At 44.5% G+C, this 22087-nt stretch overlaps 5 protein-coding genes across 9 annotated transcripts; 2 read left to right on the top strand and 3 right to left on the bottom strand.

The window, feature by feature from the left end:
• The first annotated feature begins 529 nt into the window (after nt 1–529).
• gjb10 (gap junction protein beta 10) lies at nt 530–1924 on the top strand. Its single transcript, XM_070979179.1, has one exon. It carries the CDS (start codon nt 838–840, stop codon nt 1627–1629), a length of 792 nt encoding a protein of 263 aa, XP_070835280.1. The 5' UTR covers nt 530–837; the 3' UTR covers nt 1630–1924.
• A 2555-nt stretch (nt 1925–4479) lies between these two features.
• gjb3 (gap junction protein beta 3) lies at nt 4480–7357 on the top strand. The gene is made up of 2 exons (XM_070978452.1): nt 4480–4633; nt 5313–7357. The coding sequence occupies exon 2, from the start codon at nt 5383–5385 to the stop codon at nt 6244–6246; it is 864 nt and encodes a 287-aa protein (XP_070834553.1). The 5' UTR covers nt 4480–4633; nt 5313–5382; the 3' UTR covers nt 6247–7357.
• A 934-nt stretch (nt 7358–8291) lies between these two features.
• hmgcl (3-hydroxy-3-methylglutaryl-CoA lyase) lies at nt 8292–11740 on the bottom strand. Its single transcript, XM_070978451.1, has 9 exons — nt 11608–11740; nt 11288–11371; nt 10949–11056; nt 10717–10812; nt 10431–10579; nt 10271–10334; nt 9952–10140; nt 9715–9840; nt 8292–8741 (listed from the first exon to the last, which is right to left on the bottom strand). The coding sequence occupies exons 1-9, from the start codon at nt 11701–11703 to the stop codon at nt 8640–8642; spliced, it is 1014 nt and encodes a 337-aa protein (XP_070834552.1). The 5' UTR covers nt 11704–11740; the 3' UTR covers nt 8292–8639.
• Nucleotides 11741–12045: 305 nt separating this feature from the next.
• Nucleotides 12046–16282, bottom strand: zbtb8a (zinc finger and BTB domain containing 8A). Of its 2 annotated transcripts, XM_070979563.1 has the most exons (4): nt 16029–16282; nt 13872–14746; nt 13566–13735; nt 12046–13274 (listed from the first exon to the last, which is right to left on the bottom strand). In XM_070979563.1, exons 1-4 carry the CDS (start codon nt 16091–16093, stop codon nt 12957–12959), a joined length of 1428 nt encoding a protein of 475 aa, XP_070835664.1. In that variant the 5' UTR covers nt 16094–16282; the 3' UTR covers nt 12046–12956. The 2 variants fall into 2 exon arrangements, with proteins under 2 accessions (XP_070835664.1, XP_070835663.1); XM_070979562.1 differs by lacking the exon at nt 16029–16282 and having other exon boundaries at nt 12339–13274; nt 13872–14987.
• A 331-nt stretch (nt 16283–16613) lies between these two features.
• Nucleotides 16614–20467, bottom strand: gale (UDP-galactose-4-epimerase). 4 transcript variants are annotated; one of them, XM_070979227.1, is made up of 11 exons: nt 20279–20467; nt 19390–19518; nt 19082–19197; nt 18624–18737; nt 18181–18357; nt 17978–18091; nt 17814–17880; nt 17609–17694; nt 17404–17481; nt 17104–17218; nt 16614–17002 (listed from the first exon to the last, which is right to left on the bottom strand). In XM_070979227.1, exons 2-11 carry the CDS (start codon nt 19508–19510, stop codon nt 16938–16940), a joined length of 1053 nt encoding a protein of 350 aa, XP_070835328.1. In that variant the 5' UTR covers nt 19511–19518; nt 20279–20467; the 3' UTR covers nt 16614–16937. The 4 variants fall into 4 exon arrangements, with proteins under 4 accessions (XP_070835328.1, XP_070835330.1, XP_070835329.1 ...); XM_070979229.1 differs by having other exon boundaries at nt 19082–19194; XM_070979228.1 differs by having other exon boundaries at nt 20386–20437.
• Nucleotides 20468–22087: the final 1620 nt, after the last annotated feature.

Raw genomic sequence — 22087 nt, 5'->3', positions numbered from 1 at the left:
ATAAATCATGCGTGGTAAAATATTCTCCATAATATCTACTTAATGGTTTTTCTGTAAATGATGACAACACGACGTCACATCACATTTAAAAACGATTCAAACTTGATAAATAGAACGTCGTCCATTCACTTCACTTAATTGGACGAACAAGTATTTGGGGCTGCCACACCTGAGCAGGTTGGGTGGCGAGAAGAAATGGCAGGCCAACAACTCCACCCCCTCCGCTCCCGTCGTCTGTTGAGAAATCCGCTGAGATACTCATCGGTGAGGTTCATCCAAAGCTTGTTCCTCCGCTCCGACGCTGAACAGCAACAACAGCGATTAAACTGTAAGTACACCAATTTCTATATGTGGTCATGAATCGGACTTTTCCGAGTTTGTCAGATTTAGTTGGTGTTAGACGTGGATATTTTGGATACGCGCAATTGCGCACGGAATGTTGAAACTTTGAAAGCGTTTACCACCGTAGTTGCGGAGTCGATGGCTGATTTGAGGAAAACTGCTCTGACTGTGTTAGTACAACGACGAATTCATGCTTACATTACAAGACCCGTTTAAGAAATGTTTGTGGGCTCTTTAACGTGTTCCCTTTTCTCTTATTTCTTTTATTTTTTTTTCTTTTAAGATGCGTAAACGTGTGTTAACATGTTAATGACTCAGTACCACCTCAGTTTGTTTCTCTGCTGTCTTAGCCGCCTCCTTTAGCAGTGACATGACTATGTTCTCTTTTTGTCTCAGGCTGACAGATACCTGAGTTTTGCCAGTGCTGTCTCCGAGAAGAGCTTCCTCTGTCTTCCATCAGCAGGAAGAGAAGACAGACTGTGAACAGAGCTCGTCATGAACTGGGCATTCCTCCAGGGCCTCCTCAGCGGGGTGAACAAGTACTCCACAGCCTTCGGCCGAGTGTGGCTCTCCATTGTTTTCCTCTTCAGGGTTATGGTGTTTGTGGTGGCCGCAGAGAAGGTATGGGGCGATGAACAGAAGGACTTTAAATGCAACACGGCTCAGCCCGGTTGCCACAATGTCTGCTACGACCACTTCTTCCCCGTCTCCCACGTCCGGCTGTGGGCCCTGCAGCTCATCTTCGTCACCTGCCCGTCTCTCCTGGTGGTGATGCATGTCGCCTACAGGGAGGACAGGGAACGGAAAAACAGGCTCAAGTATGGCGAAAACTGCCGCCGTCTCTACAAGAACACGGGCAAGAAGCGCGGAGGCCTGTGGTGGACCTACGTCCTCACTTTGGTCTTCAAAATAGGCGTAGATGCCACCTTCGTCTTCCTTGTCTACCACATATACGAGGGTTACGACTTCCCCTCGCTCATCAAGTGCCAGCAGAAGCCCTGCCCCAACACGGTGGACTGCTTCATCGCTCGGCCCACCGAGAAACGAATCTTCACCCTCTTCATGGTGGTCACCAGCCTGGTCTGCATCCTCCTCTCTATTTTTGAAATCCTCTACCTGATTGGCAAACGCTGCCGTGAATGTTTCACCTCAACGCACAGTTCTCGCCACGTCATGACCAACACGCTGTCCAGCGGAAGCACCTTGATGGAGGCGAACTCTCTAAAGCTGCCAAGCAAAAACACCCCCGAAACGCCTGCTCCATCGTACAGCGTCGCCATCTCATGAGATGCTGAGAACAAAAGCAAAGACTTAATGAAAAACAAAGACACGGGAAAGGAAGTGTGCCTCTCCTCACTTTACAGGCACTTCCTTGACAGACTTGCTAGCAGACATTTCTCTGCTCAGACACTGCACTACAATCGAAGCAGCTCCTCACTGTGTCTGCGCGGACTGTCAGAGAATTTGAAATCCTGGCCCTCTGCTCTTATGTGTCATTGATGTGGAATGTGTTCACTTTTGTGGGTTCGGGTCAGAGTATTTACAGAGATTTGTACACATGAAGTTCTATAGTGCTTGCACCGGATAAAAAGTTTGTGTGGTGCAGGGCTGGATCTGGCCTTGATACCAATTACATGAGTCACCATGGTTTGGAGGCTATGGTTCTACAAACACATGTGGTTTTCTGTGTAAGATTTTCCCTCTGCTCACTGCCCGACCTCCAAATGTTTAGTTCAAACTGCTCTGCTCTGCTCTGCGCTCATATCTGGCTCTTTGTGAATACTGTACATTACATAACTTATCAAAGGGTTTGATAGATTGTGCATGTTACTGTTTTTAAGTGCTGTCTTCATACAGCGATGAGGCTGAAATGTGGTATTGTAAACACAGTTTTTAATAATATGAGGATGTGCATATTTCACAGTGTTGAGGTGCAGTGTGGCTGCATATTTGTTAATAATATATTTTTCATTAAAGATCATTTTCATGTTTTGAACATGTGGGCTTTTTTTCAGAAGATTAAGGAAATGATTTAGAGAGGTCCATACACAGCAGTTCTGCACGGCACAGAAGTACTGTAACTGTCACACAACATGTAGGAAATACACTACAGAACAGTATAAAGCAGCCAAAGGATTTGTTGATTCTGTGGTCTGACAAAGATCTCGGACTTTCTTTCTTCCTGATCTTTTTCTGTGTGTCTCATAAAACCCTCCCTCTCCGTTGGTGCTCTGTTGCCTGCGCTAACGGAGATATTGTCCAAACAGAATCTGAACTCTCAAGTGTGATACCAAACATCATAAGGAGTTGTGTCTACCGGCTCTGAAAATATAAGCAAGCTTCAGTATGTGAGTTTTCTTTCTGTTGGTCCAGCACAGCTGGATGGTTCTGTAAATGAGCCAACGTTCACTCCCATTACAGGACCCTCCCAGCTCCTCTGGGTAGTGTTTCCCTTCTTCTCTTCATCGTGGCTTTCTCTGTTCTCTGCTACGTCGCCTGTCTTTCACAGCACCAGCAGTGAAAAGCGCTTTGTTTATCCTGTTGTGTTGTTCTATCTTGTTGAGACATGCAGAAGGCAGAGGTTGACTCATGGGGTGCATTCCTCCAGGTGTGTCCCAGCAGACTGCCTGGACCAGTTCTTCACCCTCCCACCCCCCCAATGCAGTTCTTTACTACTCTTAATATTGAGAGTACAGATGTTGTGTTCACGAGCTCAATGATTTTCAGAAATGTTGACGAAGTGAAAACAGCAGTGCAGTTCAGCTTGGTTAACATGTAACCTGAGTTTGTCATGTGGCATCTCAACAGTTCTTGTATCACACCCTTGTAAATTACAGGTGCAAAGGTGTTTTTCAAAAAGGTTTTTGGAGAACACTTCCTTATCTTCTTACAAATTTTGGGCTTGGTTAGGAGCCATGCCTGTTGTGAGCATGAGATAAGATCATTGAGACATTGTACTGTATGTTATTTTGAGCACAAACAAACCTAACTTGACTAGTAATGTCCGGACAAGTCTTTTATTTTTTGAGGTTAATACAGGATTTCAATAGCTCAAAAGGCAGACACCAGTCTGCAAGAACCAGCAAGCTCTGGCACAGATGTGGCATTTTTGATCAAGCTGATATTTGATATTCCAACACCGCTAACGATGGGCTGTTTTCCTACAGAACAGAGACACTGTCCTTCAGTTTGTTTGGGACATCTTATCTGCGTACGAAACATGTGAAACATTTGATTGTGAAATGGGATAATGGGAGAGCGGAGACAAAAGCCACAGTGTGATCTGACAATGAGGACGAGCTCTGAAGTGCTGGGAGTTCACGAATTGAGACATCTGAGAAGAGCTCGGTTTAAAAAAAATAATAGAAGGAAACACAATACACCTCTTTGAGCGTTCCACGTAAAGTAGAAAAAAAAAGCCCAACAGGAAATAAATAACAGAGGAACAGGAAATGTAATACTTTTTAACAGCAAATTCACTTGAACCCCCCTCCCCACGGCCCACATACTAGAAAATATGCTGCCCAGCAATACTTAAGGAAACCTGCAACAAAAAGAGGCTGAGGACATGCACGACAACACAAAAATGCATTCACCTCAGGGTGTGTCTTCCTCTTACGTATGTGAAGAACTCAGAAACACGTTGGGGCAGGGAGACAGTCCTTCCTGGAAACATGGAATATAAAACAATGAGCCTAAATCTGTCATCTCCAAACTTTTTAGCCAACGCAAACACCTCTTAGAAGATACTTTCCACCATTTCCCCCTGTGTGAGAAGTCTCGAGCTGTCAGATGTACTGTCATTTGAGTCTGTCTGCGGTGTGTGTAGGGACATATAACACACTCATCTTTTGAATCTACTCTATTCAGTTTTCTACAAGGGCCCCTGGTGGTCCCCATGTTGTCAGACCTGAACCGTGCGTGGTCTCAAGGCTGTGATTGGTTGTCTGGCTCCAGACCTGACTGTTGATGTCTAGGTCTGTCTCCAAAGTGCCAGGGGAGTTTTCTGTGAGCTGTTATGAAAAAATATTTGATTTGCCACCTAACAGTGGCGTATGACTGGGAGAGAGAGGCAGAGAGGGAGGGAGAGAGAAAAACATCTGAGGCAACTTCAGTCTTTCTTCTTTAACCACACCCACAGGCGCATTTCTCAACGCGGCGCTTCCATACCTGACGAGAGGAGCCAAATCTGTGCGTTAAAAGGACTTTGAGGACATCGGAGCAACAAAAAAAGCTGGAAATATATGTCATCGCGTGTCTTTCAACGAAATATGGACTAACACTTTCTTTGGTAAGTGGAAAAACTCACTGTAACTAAGTTTTGATGTGTCTAAGATGAGTACAGCTTCGGATATGTCCATGATCGCAGCCAATGGAAGAGAGCGCCTTCAGACGTTTATACGGCGGTCAATGAAACGATCATTTACACCAAGAAGGTACAAGGGCCATATGTCGTTAAAGAGCCAAACCTATAAAGAAAGAATGTCCAAATAACGCAGACAGCCTGTGCGTAAAAGGCAGGTTTTTTTTTGTTTTTTTGAAGACGCCCACACATTCAAATGTGTGCGTTCATGTTCACAGACAGAACAGACGACAGAAGGCTGACTGTAATTGCTTTCTTCATCTTAGATAAATATTTTTATTAAAGTTGTGGAGTAGCCATGCAGCGTTTTAGATAAACTGTGCACAAACTGTGAGTGTGTTAATAACGTTGGCCCAACTTGTTCCTTTCATGAACAGTTTGGCTCGAGGCCTGCTCATAACTTTGTGTTAGTTTTAGTGGTTGGGTTGATCTGTGGGAGATACTTTCACTTTCAGAGATTTAAAAAGTCCGAACTGAAGGCTCTTTGTTATATTAGCCAACTGGAGTGAGTTAGAGCACCACTGACACATATGTTCACAGAGTAAAAGCAGAATATTCAGCAGACAATGAAAACATGTTAATCCATTCCTCATTCTGCCACATCCAGGTCTGAAGACAAACCACGACCAGCAGGAGAAGAGTTCCAAGGAAGACATATTTGACTGACAGCCAAGGACATGGACTGGAAGACCTTCCAGGCCCTCCTCAGTGGGGTGAACAAATACTCCACGGCGTTCGGGCGGATATGGCTGTCTGTGGTGTTTGTGTTCAGGGTGATGGTGTACGTGGTGGCAGCGGAGCGAGTGTGGGGCGACGAGCAGAAGGACTTTGACTGCAACACCAAGCAGCCCGGTTGCGCCAACGTCTGCTACGACCACTTCTTCCCCATCTCCCACATCCGCCTGTGGGCCCTGCAGCTCATCTTCGTCACCTGCCCGTCCTTCATGGTTGTCATGCACGTGGCGTACCGTGACGACCGCGAGCGCAAGTACAAGGCCAAGCATGGTGACAACAGCAAGCTGTACAACAACACGGGCAAGAAGCATGGCGGCTTGTGGTGGACCTATCTGATCAGCCTCTTCGTAAAGACGGGCATCGAGGTCTCCTTCCTCTACATCCTCCACCGCGTCTACGACAGCTTCTACCTGCCGAGACTAGTCAAGTGCGAGGTGGCGCCTTGCCCCAACCAGGTGGACTGCTACATCGGCCATCCCACGGAGAAGAAGGTCTTCACCTACTTCATGGTTGGAGCTTCGGCCCTCTGCATCGTCCTGAACATCTGCGAGATCATTTATCTCATCTCCAAACGCATTGTGCGAATTGCAAACAAGATGAAGAGGCGCAATCGCAACATGCCCGTGCATCACGACAACTACAGCGACGACCCCTTTAACAACTGCAACGTGGCTGCGGCGAGGTCAGACCTGAAGGAAAAGCCTCCGTCCTTCAAGACTGCGTACAAGTCTTCATACCGGCCGTCTGGACTCAAACTCGAAGAGAAGATCCGGGCCTCTGCTCCTAATCTGTCCTCAACATCGTGACCTAAACTGAAGCGAAAGCCAGGCTGAAGATCGAGAGATCAGCAGTCCTTGGTGCTAGAAGCCAATAACAAACCTCAGAAAAGAGACTCAGAACTACGAGCCAAACTACAGTATGTGTCAGACCCTGGAAGCTGAGTCATCAGTACTGGATTCTTCCTGTGGGCCCCTGTGTCCACATCCAAGACTCTTTTTGAGCGCCTGAACTTTGGTTTCCAAGTCAACATCCACAATATTTACAAGTCAGCCAGAGCCAAATTGATTTGTTAATGATATGTGGGTTTCTTTTTTTGAATACAATAAAGGTTTGTGTACCTTTTTCAGCTTCACCCCTTCACCGGCATTAGAACATTCCACTGAGGTTTCTCTGTCTTTCTTGTGATTGGAGATTTGACACGGGAGGGGAAGGAAATGAAACACTGCACACAAGAAGGCAGGACACACCTGGCAGAGGTATTCGCCCTCCCTGGCAGTGTCCACAGTGGCGTGTCAGGGCATTGAACGTCAGATGCACATTTCAGTGATCTCTTTAATTTAACTGAACTGAAATCACGGCGTCGTCATTGCATTTTGTTGCCCTGATGACCCACAGTCACTGGAGAAAGGTCAACTATTCTGCAATGGAGTGACGACACTCCAAAGTCATAGAGTTATGGCTGAGTTGATACTTGAAGGTTTGCAAACTGGCCAAGAAAAAGAGAGTTTTACTGCATTTTTTTTCCCGAATAAGATTTGTTAATGCGACCAAATACATATATCACTGGTATATTTTTCCGTCTAAAGAAGGCAGGCACATGGTCTTGGTCTTAGATTTATGCTGCACGGCTACACGTTGTACATAAACTGCCTGTGTTTTGACATGCTTGTACACAAACTCGCCTCATCCAAGACCACTGTTGATTTAAATGAGGCGAAAGGTATGCTGCTGTGTAATTCTGTGTTGTTAGAGCTGAAGCACAGTGGAGGAGGTGGGGGGGCGGTCGGACAAACAGACGGCTTGTTGAACTATTGCGCATTTTTTGTGAGTCCTTAATGCCCACTGTGGACGTCAGGTGGAAATGTATTTTTCTGCTCTTGTTTGTGTTGTATTTTTTTTACTGAATATATTAAATTTATTGAACACGTGTTTGTTTGGTCTAAGGGCTGCTTATTAATACCTGATGTTATTTTTATTTATGGTTTCCGTTTGGAAAATACTTTCAGATTTCTACACGATTGAACAAATAATTTTAAACACAATAATACAAACGTGTGTTTTCTTCCATGATGTTTGATTGTTCTTATTATTTGGGTGGAATTTTTCCATTGCCGCTGACTCATAACGACGTTTCTTACCCAGACCATCACCATGAGCATGAACCATTTTGCTTTGCTGTGAGTCACGGTGACATGTCAGTCCTCCGTCTCTGATGCATATGATGCAAGTTTAAAGGGCTGTGGAGTCCCGCAGTAAGAATCTGAGGCTGCCTGTCGGACGTGTCAGTCTGGTTTCTACAAGGTGCGGCAAAGAAAAGAGTTTTTATCCATTCACAATCATGTCTGTGAAACAAACTGTAAAATCACAATGGAGACTGTAAAAGCTCTCACTTCAGTACCTCATATGAGCAATAATGGCTTCAAACCAGTTTTTCCATACAAATATTTGTAGAACTAATGCTGATAACAAATCCAAGGTTCAATATTCTTGATGTTAGCAATAATCTTTGTTTTACTATCCAAACCTATGTTTCAGAACCTGTGATTCATCCCAATGCTGACACTCAGTGGCACACTTCATTGATGAAATAGAGTTTATTTTTAGACCTCACAATCTTGTTGAATATGTACATGTTGAAGATGAAGACAGTCATTTAAAAATAAATACTTAAACATATTAAAGTAAAACTCGAAATCCTGTTAGAATAAACATTTTAAAAGTCAAACACATCAGCATTTCTTCTCAAGCAAGAACAATGGTGAAGTTCATTAAGAGTGATCCCTATATAGATGATTCGTCTGAAGTCACTGATCACTGCACACAACAGTGAGTCCATCCATCCCCAGGACCGTTTACTGGTTCACTTATTATTACAAACAAAGTGTGCTTCACATTGGCTTACCAACTGGCCAGAAAGTAATGAAAGTACACTATTAAAGAAACAGGTGAAGGCATGGCTTTTGATAGGTAGGATCTGTATGATTAGACTGACTTTACATAAGGCACCGTTCCAGCTATGCTATCATGTAGTGAATGCATAATAAGAGAAGGAGGGGGTCAGTACCATCCAAATATTGAAGGAATACTCTCACACCAGTAGAGGATAAATCAAACTAACAAATAGAATATTATGTCTCCAGGTCATATGAATGCTCTGCAGCATACAGTCTGTGAAAGAGCCCAGAGGTTTGACTTCCGTCTACAGTTTGCAGGTTGCCTGCGCCACTTTGGAGTTGGTCTTTCTGTTGAGGCTTCGACAGATGAAAGCTCCAGCATCCATCAGCTTTGACAGGTCCACTCCCTGAGGTGAGGACGGAAAGTCAAACAGTCAGACTTGAAGGAGCTTATGTCGAACACAGTAAATAGAGCCACAAACTAACTGTGACAGGGTGGAATATTTAATTCCTCAAAGAGTGATTAGAGAAATTAAGAAAGAAAAAGAACGAACTTCCTTTTTTCACTTACACTAATGTTCAAAAGTTTGCAATTACCTTACACATCTTTCTTTCAAATAGTGGCTATTTTAACACATATATATATAAACATCATAATTCAAACACCACACGTGTTAGTCACATTTGAAATAGTTTTGGCCCCAAAAGAAGAATAATTTGATCAATATCCCCAGTGTGTAGCACGACGGGGGAGGATGCTGTTGAAAACACCACTTGATTTTAAATTTGCTTTTTAGTCCTGAACAGCGTCAGTGACTTTATATTATTACTGAAACTGTGCAACTGGGCTCTAAATATTCTGGGAATCCATTTTTCTTTGGGCGCACTGCAGTCTACTCAGTGGTTAGAGTAGAGTAGTAGAGTTAGCTGAATAGGTTTAAACTGGTTCGTTACTCCACAGTATATCCAGCTGAAATTCGGTGATCCAATTCCAACAGTTGGTACCCAGAGACCAACCTTCTGTTTCTGTTTTGAAGTTTTAAGAATAGCTTTGCTCAAGTAACTCACCTGTTAATTTGATTTAACACCACTTTGCTACAGGCATTATTGTGCACTTGACGCTGAAACAGGAACGGGCAGATTTTGATGCCAAACTTCCAGTTTATTTTTCCATGATGATCATGGTGATTTCTTATACTCTTATTAACTGTTGCTCAGAAGTATTTTTGCCTCTGACTGTACTGCTTGGAACTTTTGTGGTGTGTGATTCCAAACTTCTGAACAGTAGTGTAAGTAAACAGAAAAGCAAGAGCAGCGCCTTAAATCTCTACTATAAAGACACTAGGATAGGCCAAAGAGAGACAAAATGTGACTTCTTACTGTTTGAATCCCAAGTCCATGCAGCATATAGACGACATCTTCAGTAGCAACATTCCCAGAAGCCCCCTGGGCATAGGGACAGCCGCCCAGTCCAGCAACTGACGAGTCTACCACGCTGATTCCCATCTGACAAACAAAAGAAATCCTTGAAACTTACATCTACGAGGCTGCTCTCATCACACCATCTGCATTATTCAAAGACACTTTCAGATTCAAATAACCAGAACCAAGTCTGACCTGTAAGGCTACAAGGATGTTAGCCAGGGCCTGGCCGTAGGTATCGTGGCAGTGCACCGCCAAGGCACTGACTGGTACCTCTCTGCACACCGCCTCCAGCATTTCAGTCATGCTACCTGGAGTCCCCACTCCTATAGTGTCACCAAGAGAGATCTCATAGCAGCCCATGGAGTAAAGACGCTTTGCTACCTGCAAGGTAAGAGACAAAGCTTGAGCTGGTTGCATGAGTATTTATGCTTTTTGTAGTTTTGGCGAAGCGTGATGAATATGATATCTGACCATTCACGTTAATGTAAACATGTATCAACTGAGAACTTACATGTGCAACTTTTTCAGGCGCCACCTTGCCTTCGTACGGACATCCGACAACACAAGACACATAACTGTGGTGACAAGAAACAGATGTAAAAAAAATCTGAGCCTGTAATTCCAATGATTTGCATGTTTGCTGACATTTGAGAACAAACCAGTAACCCTACCCTCGAACTCGCACACCAGCCTCTTTAGCGGCTTTCATAACCTCGTCGAAGCGCTGTAAACTCTCATCCACTGAGCAGTTTATGTTCTTCTTACTGAAGAGTTCAGATGCAGCACCAAATATGGCTACCTCTGAAGCTCCCGCCTTCAACTGTGATAAGAAAGAGCGAGGAAAAGGCATGTGAGTGCAACTTCTGTACACATGTTTGATAGTGTCAGAAGCTGGATATACAGTGTGTTTATGTAGCTGTTGGGAAAGTGTATTAGAATATGATGCTTGGCACTCACTGCAGCCTGAAACCCCTTCAGGTTGGGGGTGAGGACCGGGTAAGACACTCCAGGTTTCCTATAGATCCCCTTCATCACCTCTACCTGATCTGCCATCTGACATTTGCACAGAAACTAGATTAGTGCTGGCAAAAAACAAACACTTCCAGTCCTTTACACGGCAGTTTCTGCACAGCCCTCAGTGGGGTGTGTCAGCACTTTTCATATGAATTGCTCAGGGGTACAGACTTACCTGTGGAACCCATTTTGGAGAAACAAAGCTGGTGGCCTCAACGACCTGCAGCCCTGATGCTGACAACATGTCAATTAGCTGAATTTTTGTCTCTGTTGGCACGATAGTCTGAGAGTGGAGGCAGAAAAGCAAGAATATGAGAAACACCTGAAAAACATGGCTGGCATAATTTGACCTAGTTACCTAACACATGAGCTCCGCACCTGCTCTGTCTCAATATAACGCTGATGGTTAAAAACAGAGGGTTGCTGAGCAGTTTTAACATTAGACTGGGGTATTTCCTGGCAGCACAAGCTGCTCTGTAATTACATTAAAAATCTTTTTTATCTATAACGTTACCTTTTCATTTTGAAGGCCATCTCTGGGTCCCACCTCCACTATTTTCACCTTTTCTGGAAGCGCTTGACTTATTTTTACACCAGCCTACACACACACAAGCACACACACCCACATTTAGTAAAGTAGCTGTACTCGATAATGTTAAATTACAAATAGCTGGCCTGTTAAGACAGATACGCAGCCAACTAACAAAGTAGAAGGTGACCAAACGTATGCAGTTTAACCGTAGCGGACGCTAGCAGCTAACGTTAGCTGTCCAGGCTGCTAGCTAAAAGTGCACAGCACAACCTGCTGAGAGATTAAAGCACAAGAAAACTCACTGCTTGAACCTTCGATGCGGAGCTAAACGCCAGGTACTGCTGGCCCATCGCTGAACTTAAAGTGCTTCTGTTTACAAGCCTCATGACAGCCGCCATGTTGGTCCAGCCTCCACAGTGACGTCACGTCTTCCTCGCCAGGAGAGGAAGGGAGAGCGCGCAGGTTATAAAAGCAACGCAAGGGCGCCATCTATGGACCGGGAAGTTACATGAAAGATCGTTTTGAAGTCCGCCCGGAAATAAACACTCATGACCGTTTAAGCTTTATTTGCCCAAGAAAACCTGAAGAATGCATCTAAAACAGTACAATATATCCCACTAATGTTTTTTAACGTGCTGCTAAAGTTGACCTCACTCATCCTGACAGGACACACACTATTTAAAGTTGTCTTTTTAAGATGCCACTCTGTATTTCGAATGCAAAGACACCACAGTAGATTTCATTGCAAATGTTTTGAATTTATTGTTTTGTAAAAAGCATACCTGTGTTGGTGTTTTCCTTCAAGGCTTTACATACAGGTATTTGATAATCTCTCCAAATATCACATTAAAAAAGTATACACAATAAAATGCCATAGTTCCATTTTGAAAACACAGAATCTGCCTGTACGTTATTGCATTTGTGTGTTTCATTAATTTCTCCGTTGATACCTTTAATATCATTTCCTTTTAGAAGATTTGATTGTACTTTCCATTTACACGAGAAAAGACTGAGAGGGTGAAAGACACAGACACAGGAACGTAGAAAAATATTTTTAATGTGTTAAAAAGTAAAAAAACAAATAAATTATAATTGGCTTTATATCATAGTGCATATCATAATCAAACATAATCATAAAAAGCGCTGCAACTGTGAGACACTGGGGAACAAGGCCTGCTCTTGACTTCTCCTACAGGGAGTAGGGAAACAGCAGAACCATTACTCTCCTTTCACTTTTGCTCAAACGCCAACTTTTATCAAAGTAGAGAGTCCCAAAAAGGAGCAAAGCTGTTCTTCCATGCATATTAAAAACACATATCTTTGAAATAATTATTATATAACTGGAATTGGAGCAAAGGAAACACTGAATATGCATGCATTGGATACTGCATATCTTTATGAAGCTTAACATAAAGCATTCCATTTTGCCACAAAGGTAAACAATCTCACTGAAAGTAAAGATTAACCAGTTGCATTTAACTAATAGACAACTCATGGATCAGAAATGTGTGTATTTACATCGGTGGATCACATATTTTATGCATAAATTCTCTTGCATGGCTTGAGCATACACACACACACACACACACACACACACACACACACACACACACACACACACACACACACACACACACACTTTGGTTCCTTCTCACTGCAGCTCCTCGTCACTGTCATCCACTTGTTGGATGATGAGGTCGGCCCCCGAGTCTTCAGCCAGGTCGTCGTCGTCGGCTACCATCCAGCTCCTCTTGCTGTCCCCTTCCTCCTCCCCGTCCACCCCCAGTAACAGGGCCGGCTCTTCATTGGTCCCATCTATACTGTCCATGGGGATGTCATCACAACCCACTTCCTGTATGCACGCGGTGCACATGCGGTAGCGTCGTGTGCCCTCACACACCACGTGCCCGGTGTCCTCCGTCACCTGACACTTACACTTCCTGCACACCAGCTTCCTGGCTTGGTGGATCTGTGGAGGAACAAGAATAAAAAAAAATGTGGCTGCAAATACTAGAAACGTTTAGTCGTGGTTATGTTACTGGTGATGGTGTTTCTGTAGCCGTATGGGTACGAGAGCATCAGTGTTATCAGTGTGTATCAGTGCACTGATTATACACTGTTATCAGAGTATATCACTGAAGATAACAAAGGCTAACAACCCTATGCCACAGCCTAGAGTGTAGGCTTCATTACTGCCATTATTAAATGACAGAAATTGATATCAGTTCAGATTTCACCTCCTGGTTGTGAATAAACCTACCGTCTCAAAATGGCTACGTAGATGCTCCAGACGAGTGAAGCGTTTATTGCAGGCCTGGCAGGGGTATGGCCTCTCCCCAGTGTGACAGCGCAAGTGACGCTTCAGGTCTGCCTTCCTCTTCACCGTGTGTGTACAGAAGGGGCACTTGAAGCGCATAATAGGGTTGGAGTCTGCAAAGAGGATGAAAAAGTGTTTGTTGTCTGGATTTTGAGGGTTACACTCATGCCAGTCTGCTTATGATGCAGCGTGTTGTTCCTTTTCTCACTTCTATTGATTTTCCATTTTCTCACATACAGTCCAACTCACCTTTATTAAAGTGTCCAATAACACCAACAATAGGTGGCAGAGTAGCATACAGCTCCTCTGCCTTTTCAGCCTTCTGCGTCCTTGCCTCCTGGATGCCCAGGTCTTCATGCTGGTTGGAGCGAGTGCTGTTGGGCGCTCTCCTCTTGGTTCCCCCTTTGCCTCGTCGGCGCTCCGATCCAGGCAAGGTGTACAGAGGGTCCTGGGGGTCCTGCAGGTCCTCTACTTCTGTGTTGAGCTCATTAGCAGGGCTGCTTGGGTTAGTCTTCAGGGCTGAGGCAGATGCATCCTGATCTGAGTCCTTCCCCATAAAGCTGGAATGGGATCTGGAGTTGTCCCGGGTCCAGAGCGCTGGTGGTGGGCTGACAGAGCTGGGCCCTTGCTGCTGCTGCTCTGAGGTCTCTTCACCTGCTCCACTGGTGAAACTGCAGGTCTCAGACATGCTGAGGCAGCGGTCACTGTCTTCATCTTTCACACTGATGTCCAAGGAGGATTTGATGAAGTTCTTGCAGTAGTTGATGACATTGTTCATCTGCAAGTAGCTGGCTGCCGACATCACCTCGATCACGTTGTGACTGGAGAGGTCCAGCTGGCCGGAGTAGATGAAATCCAAGATGACGGTGAAGGTCTCGGGGCTGAAGACGTCGAAGGTGGCGTTGACAGAGTCGGACAGCCCGTCGGGCCCCTGGGACAGCAGCATGCGGAAGTAGCCGCTGCTGGCGAACAAGACGTTGCGGTGGGCCCTGAAGAGCTGGCCCTCCACCAGCACGCTGCAGTCACAGAAGAGCTCCTGGCGGCGCTGCTGGTTGAGCTGCTTCAGCAAGTTGCTCTGGTGAGCCACTGTGATGTCAGCGGTGTTGAACCACCTCTGAGGCTGCCTGCAGGAGACAACATGACAGAACTCACGCTGGCTGTCTATGCGGCAAAGACCAACTTGTTTTACAAGAAAATAATAAATCATAGATGCCTTGCAGACCTTGTGGGCACTCAATACTGAAACTGAGACCGTTCTATCATCATGATCCTGAATTAACAGCCTGTATCCTAACATAATGTAATAATATAAATCCTACATATTAGGGAAGGAAACATGCATTGCTCAAGTGTGACTCATGGGACATCTGACCTTTTGATTGACAGCTTAGCTTAATAAATGGTAATGCTCCAGACCCCATATTAAAACTGCAGGTCACATCATAAACACAGCAGCAACACCCCATCAATAGCTGTCAATTAACCCCCTCTTTGTTTCTGCACTGGATCGTCTCCAGCTCCGCGGACGGCCCGCCCTCCCGGACTTCATTGTGCCCTGTGATTGGCTGGATTAGCCTTAAATCAAAATCTTCTTCTAATAGGCTACACCCGACTCCAGTCAGACGGCATCGGGTGACAGCACCTTGCAATCATTCCTGAGGGAAGCAGAAGCGCTCATGTGATCTCTGAGGTTACAAACACAGCACGCTGATGGGAAGAGAAAATAAAGCACAGTACCCGGACGTGTCATCCAAAGAGGGGGGAAAAAATGCCGCAACCTCATTTGCAAAATACTTCTCCTCGTTGTACTATTACCTATTTAGCCATCCTCATGCAAACTCTGAATGACACGCATTCACGTTTAATTATGTGACGCTCGCTGACAGGCTGCACAGCGCCCGTTAACCCACGGTGCAACGCCCGCCCGCGAGACTCTGTAGTGCTGCTCATGTCACGAGAAACCAGGTCTGATTTCTTCCCCGAGCCATCCTCCGTTAATTCAGACATCAGCCGACCTACAAAACGACATGAGAGTGCTGCAGTCCTGCGAGAGAAAAGCGGGCAGCGGCGCACCGGAGCAGCCCAGTCTGTCCTGGAGCGACGCCCACTTCAGGCTCCAGCCAGCACACAATAGAAAAATACACACAAACCTCCAGCAACTGAGCGAGCTGCGAGCCCACAAATACATACATTCACATGGCGTATCGCGCCGGGGACGAGACGCGCTAATACGCCCGTTTTCATCCTCAAGACCACCCCCACTTCTCGCCGGAGGTCCGGAGCGAGCAGCGGGGAGGATTTGCCTCCTGCCCAAACCCAGCGACTCTTTCCCAGGCGTGAGGTGTCGGCAGGACCCGCTTACGCCCCACGCCGTGATACCCCTGACAAAATCCCATCGATACTCACTGGTGACTTGATTCACCCGGCGCCCGATAGAGTCTACTCGCCCCCAGGTCCGCCACCATATCCATTTTTAATTTATTTCGCCTTTTTTTCTGCGCTCTTTTTTTTCTCGTCCAGGGTCTACAGTCAGGCACTTCCTGCTCAGCCCTAAAGACCGAAACCCGGTTAGAGCGACTGGAGCACTGTGCTGACGTGGGTGTTTATTAACTGGGTGCCCGAGGGTTCAAGGAGCCATTTAAAGCCCTAGTGCCCCGTTTAAATGCACTGTATGGACAGACTGCTGAGCATCGAATACCCCAGCCTTGCAAAACCCAGCAATATTTGTGTATTCTGTTGGGATTTCTAACACTCAAACCCTCTCCTGACCATATTATACTGGCAGATTTCTTTAATCTGCCTTGGCATAACTTTGACATACACCAACCTCATCATATTTACAGGTGAATGCATCTTTTAATCAGATATACTTCTGGGTTTATCTCCCTAAAGCATTTAGCTTAATGTATTCAACATCGTAGCATTCATTACAACTCATTTCACAGTCGTTTGAAACAGTTTCATAATGGAGTGCAAATGAAGGCCTCAGTATCCTCAGAAAGAAAATTCATTTATTCTTTCATTATTATGGCTCACAAATCAGTACTTTGATAGAGAAAATATTAATTGTTAATCTGAAAAAAGACACACAGAACCCAAAAAGGCATTTTTACATGATTTGTATAATGTAAACAGTCACTGGAGAATAAGATAACAATAATCTAGAACAAAAGGAAAATGAAACATGACAAAACCTAAAGCATTCAGCTCCCCTGAATGTCTCATCATTTGTTTACAGGATATGCACAAATGAGGAAGTTGATGGTTCACTTTGGCCCAATGATTTAGAAGAGGAACATAAAGGCTGGAGTTGCATCAAGAGGCTGTGCCATTGGAAAATCCGGTGGGGTTCATGGACTGCCAGCGCCACAGATCCTCACCTGCACATGCACATAAAAGAATAAATAAAGCCAACATGCTCGAGTTCTTTGGAGAACCGGATGATGTTGAGTAATATATTTTGCATTGTCTGTGTCCTTACACATTCTTTCCAGATCAAATTCGGCCTTCCAGCCCAGCTCTTTCTCAGCCAGGCGTGGATCGGCGTAGCACGATGCTACATCTCCTCCCCTACGTGGGGTGACTTTGTAAGAGATCTGTGGAGAGGACACATAAAGCAAAAGATCAACAAAAAAAGAGGGTTAGCCTAAACAGCGGGAACGTCCGTGGATCAGAGGCCAGCAACGTTCATCGTCAGTGTTAGTTTGGCCAACTCTGTTACAGTTACTCTCTGAAGACACAACACAATCGCCGGCACATAAGACGATTTACTGTCACTCACCTCTCTCCCTGATACTTTCTCCATGGCTTTCACCATCTGGAGCACGGAGTAGCCTCTCCCCGTTCCAAGGTTGTAAACCTACAGATACAGTAACGCACACATGACAGCACTCCCATAAATACTTGAACAATGTGAACACACAGTGAAGCAGAAAATGACTTGAAATGTCTTTTAAAATGCTTTTTTGTCCTTTTCTCGAACGTGCCTTGCACCCGCAGTCGGCCTTCAGCTTCTTCAGAGCCGCTATGTGTCCCTTTGCCAGATCTACAACATGGATATAATCTCGCACCCCTAGAAAGAGAAAGGAAACCTTGTTATGATTCTGAACATGAATAAAGACGTGCAATGATTACACGCATAAGAGAAAAGCACAAATAACTCACTGCACTGCAATTAAAGGTCGCCATTACCTGTCCCATCAACTGTGTCATAGTCATTGCCAAACACACTGAGGCACTTTCTTCTCCCTATGGCAACCTATGAGGCAGATTAATTAAGCAAAGCAAGCAACACATAGTGGAACAAACAGTGCAGGCTCTGATCTAGCTGTGTATTTGGCAGACAGTTCATGTACCTGGGCGACATATGGCAGCAGGTTGTTGGGGATACCCTGAGGGTCCTCTCCTATCAGACCAGAGGAATGAGCTCCAATTGGGTTGAAATAACGCAGCAGCACTGCATTCCAGTCCTGCTCACACAGAGGCAATGAGGAAGCACTATGCACCGTTTATGTGTCTTTATCTATCCGTGAATGCCTTTCTACCTCCTCATTGGTACCTTCTCAGCTTTACAGTGGTCCTTGATCATCTCCTCAATAAAGTACTTGGTCTTGCCGTATGGGTTGGTGCAGCCGCCCACGGGGTGCTGCTCGTCGATGGGAAGGTGCTGAGGGTCTCCGTACACTGTGGCTGAGCTGCTGAAGACCAGATTGCGCACCTTGTGAGCCTGCATCACCTGGGACACATGCAGATGCAAACAAACACGGCACACGCACACAGTCAGCGGCCGGTGAGATAGAGCGCGCACACACATCTTAGGAGAAGGCACAAACGCTGAGTTTGGCGGACACGGTGAGCTCCACGCATTAAAAGCCATGGGGGTGCGGTGTTAGAATTAGCCAATCCAGTATCAAATGATCATGCCATGCACTCTGCCAACAAAGATGAAGATGGGTGCAAATAATGACAGACAACAGCAGATCAGGGGAGGAGAGAACTGACCTCAAGCAGGTTCATGGAGGCGGTGAGGTTGACTCTGTAGTAGCGTAACGGCTGCTCCACCGACTCCCCAACAGCCTTCAGGCCAGCGAAGTGCATCACCGCGCTGAAAGAGTGCTGCAACACGGATCCATACAGAACAAAGACATGTGTGATGGGTAGGAGCCATTTGGAAGGACTTTCTGCAACTAATATGTACATGCAGTATGATAGCACATGTCACACTACCTATTTTCAGTGCTATCTGAGAATGTATGGTGGCCAGCGGGGACATTCTTTGATACAAAAAAAAAAAAACAACAACCCTACACAGTCTGTTAAAGCTGAGCGTGGAATTATGTCACTGCCAGAACTTAGGGGTGTTTTTATCAGATTGATTGTTTCATCCACCAAAGACGAAATCTGCCAGCAGTCAGTCAATAATATTCATTTCAGTGAATCACCCGTGTTCACTTTCTGACCTTTTTGAAGAGTTTTTCCAAGGCAGGGCGATCCAAAAGATCCAGTTCATGAAACTCAATGCTGGTGTCCAGGAGTTTCTCTATCCTACGTATGCTCTCTGGCACATCCCCTTCTCCTCCATTCACAGGAAGTCACGTGCACACACACACACACACACACACACACACACACACACACACACACACACACACACACACACACACACACACACACACACACACACACACACACACCAGATATAAGTATCACTGCACTAAACACACACTTTGAACAGCCAGGTTTATGGTAACGTATTCATCAGCCTTACCTCTTACAGCATTACTGAAGTTATCCACTACAACCGGCTGGAAACCTGCTTCGATGAGCTCCACCACGCAGTGACTCCCAATGTAGCCACCTCCACCTGTGACCAGCACCTTCTCTGCCATTCTATCACCTGTCAAACACAACAAAGAGGCCTCCATTCATAATCCTGCTGTGGTTATCTTATCCCAGTGGGCACGCTGTGATTCCTGATTGCGACAGAAGCAGAGCTTGAAAACCACACTCCAGACATGCTCTTGAGAAACAGAAACTGTATTTATCTGAGTTCATTTGAGCACACCTGAAAGCTTTGTTAGCTGACTTGGCAGATTTGTGACCTGCCCATATTGTCCTTACGTCAGCAGGTTCAGGCATTAACCTGTCTAACTAGACAAAACAATGATAGTGTCCGAAAGTTAAAAAGTTTGTAACTGATACTTTTTATCGCTTTCAGTCCATTCTTACCTTTTGAGGGAGCATACTTGAAGCTTTACAGACTCTAAATAAGGTATATAATTGCACAATATGTTTTGTGATTTAATTCCATTCAAAAGTATTGCCGTGAACGCATCACATGCCACTATTGAATGCTACACGGAAATACAGCTTGCTCGTAAACATATCACTACATGCCATCCAAGCTATATCCTTAACACTCTTCTAATTTTCCCTTCCTTGTATTCTGGGCTTCTGAAACCGAAATTAATTATTTTATTTTTATTTTTTATTTTTTTAATTTCACTGTCATTTTGTTTTCCCACTGCATCTTTGCCAGTTCTCCTAAGTCTAAATTAAAGTCTAAGAGAGTGAGTAAAGGTACAACTTTCTTGCCAAACTGTCAAAATGAGATCACATCGTAATAAATGACTGAGGGTAACAACAAACAGACTTACTGAATTTCCCGGTAAAAACGTAAACTGTCGTTGACGGCAGAGTTTGCTGGTGAACCTGGTCAGTAGAAGCTGAGAAAGTGAGTGTGGAGATTGAATGAAGGTTGTACCTTTCAGTTCAATTAGTGAAGTTTCGCCTCTCTCCTTCAGACATTTCTTTACTTCCTGTGAAACGTGGAACAGAGTTAAGCTAATGTATAGCGCACGACTTCCTGTGCATCTTCTTTCAGCGTAAGGGCACGCCACTCCTTTTTTTGCACAGCACAACGTTAAATACACTTTAGCTTTAACTGTGACCTAAATCGACTAATCAAAAGCTGATGTAACACTTTGTGTGATAACCACAGCAACCAATAGAGCTTGTCTTAATCTTAGCATAATTCAGTTTTCTACTACTATTTTGAAGTATAAAACGGATTTGCATTCGTTGTCGCGGCATCCCGCGTCCTCCAGAGTCTCTGCCGTTGTACGTGGACGCCTCACATACCATGACGTCGACAGCCGTCTAATAAAGCCACGCCTTCGACTATTTGCACAGGGATGTCACTGTGTAGCGCATCCACCTTGAGTACAGTCTCAAACTTACCGGAAGGCAAATGAAAAGTGCCACGTAACTCATTACGGAAACCCAGGCAGTGAAACTTAATGCAGTCGTGCAAGTCCAGCTTAGTTAAACTACTCACCTTAGTAAAACTACTTAAATACTTAAAAAAAAAAAAAAAAGTTCACTTATATGACACATTTACAACATGCCAGGTCCATTCAGCCAGTTTGCACATGCAGAAGATGTACATAAGCAAATAACAACAAGGGCTCGTTGGATAGGAGTGTGATTTTTTTTGTTTTGTTACGAATGTTGTAATATCTATTGCAGATAAAAACTGCTTTATGGAAATACACACACAAAGCATGTTAGAGATATACAGTATACAGGTATATGTCTTATATTATTAGTTATTTTATTTGATCAATTATTATCAACAATTACAAAGAAAGACACCATATCTAAATTGTAATCATAAAATGATCATGAAAAGATTGAGGGAAATAACAAAGAATAAAATAACTACAACATGCCATCACAAAATTCATCATATTCATTTCTCAGTCTGTGAAGCTGCCTTACTGATCACACAGTGTAGAAGAAGAAGAAGAAGAAGAAGAAGAAGAAGAAGAAGAAGAAGAAGAAGAAGAAGAAGAAGAAGAAGAAGAAGAAGAAGAAGAATCAGAGGGACAATCCCCTTTATTAGTCACACAACAACTACATTACACACACACGCCATGCAGAGTTGGTGAAATTTGTCCTCTGCCTTTATCCCATCTTGGTCACCTTCCTCCATGGCAGACCAGGAGCGGTGGGCTGCCATCTGATTGGCGCCCAGGAAGGGCCTCATTCAAGGTGAATAATAACTAGAAAGGTCAGTATCTAGAAAGTCAGTTCAAACATGGAAATCTATTTGTAATATTGGCTTAATTAGTAAGTAACGTCAAAGTGATGGCTGTGCAAATATAGCTGAATTGAGAATAGACTTATTGTGATTGAACAAACACACACATACACACACCACAATAACCTTGTATCTTGATCTACATATTATTTATGTTTTTCTTAAAATGATTTGCCTCCTTTCCCACAGACAAGATTTTCCATTCCCAGAATAATACTGGTGCCCAGCCTCAACAATACCATCAGAAATAATCAGGAAACCATCAGGAAATATTTCAAAAACTGTGAATTTCACACTACACCAATAAACAAAGAGCTTATAAACTGCATTTCCTTTTAACTTCAGGTGCTTGTATGTTAAATAA

The sequence above is a fragment of the Chaetodon trifascialis genome, chromosome 14, assembly GCF_039877785.1.
Source record: "Chaetodon trifascialis isolate fChaTrf1 chromosome 14, fChaTrf1.hap1, whole genome shotgun sequence".
Lineage (NCBI taxonomy): Eukaryota > Metazoa > Chordata > Actinopteri > Chaetodontiformes > Chaetodontidae > Chaetodon > Chaetodon trifascialis.
This window is presented reverse-complemented; position numbering and strand designations above follow the sequence as displayed.

Bases quoted from the DNA above. Each gene is read 5' to 3' on its own strand.
- gjb3 (XM_070978452.1), top strand. From the start codon at position 5,383: ATGGACTGGAAGACCTTCCAGGCCCTCCTCAGTGGGGTGAACAAATAC.
- gale (XM_070979227.1), bottom strand. From the start codon at position 19,510: ATGGCAGAGAAGGTGCTGGTCACAGGTGGAGGTGGCTACATTGGGAGT. The intron at 18,738-19,081 runs GTCAGAAAGTGA...TCCGTGTTGCAG, and splicing joins TGGAAAAACTCTTCAAAAAG to CACTCTTTCAGCGCGGTGAT. The intron at 17,003-17,103 runs GTAAGGACACAG...GTGCATGTGCAG, and splicing joins ATTTGATCTGGAAAGAATGT to GTGAGGATCTGTGGCGCTGG.
- gjb10 (XM_070979179.1), top strand. From the start codon at position 838: ATGAACTGGGCATTCCTCCAGGGCCTCCTCAGCGGGGTGAACAAGTAC.
- hmgcl (XM_070978451.1), bottom strand. From the start codon at position 11,703: ATGGCGGCTGTCATGAGGCTTGTAAACAGAAGCACTTTAAGTTCAGCG. The intron at 10,580-10,716 runs GTGAGTGCCAAG...TTCTTATCACAG, and splicing joins TGAAGGGGTTTCAGGCTGCA to TTGAAGGCGGGAGCTTCAGA. The intron at 8,742-9,714 runs GTAAGAAGTCAC...TCCTCACCTCAG, and splicing joins ATGGACTTGGGATTCAAACA to GGAGTGGACCTGTCAAAGCT.
- zbtb8a (XM_070979562.1), bottom strand. From the start codon at position 14,919: ATGTTAGGATACAGGCTGTTAATTCAGGATCATGATGATAGAACGGTC. The intron at 13,736-13,871 runs GTGAGTTGGACT...TCCTCTTTGCAG, and splicing joins TATTGGACACTTTAATAAAG to ACTCCAACCCTATTATGCGC. The intron at 13,275-13,565 runs GTAGGTTTATTC...GTTCCTCCACAG, and splicing joins TACGTAGCCATTTTGAGACG to ATCCACCAAGCCAGGAAGCT.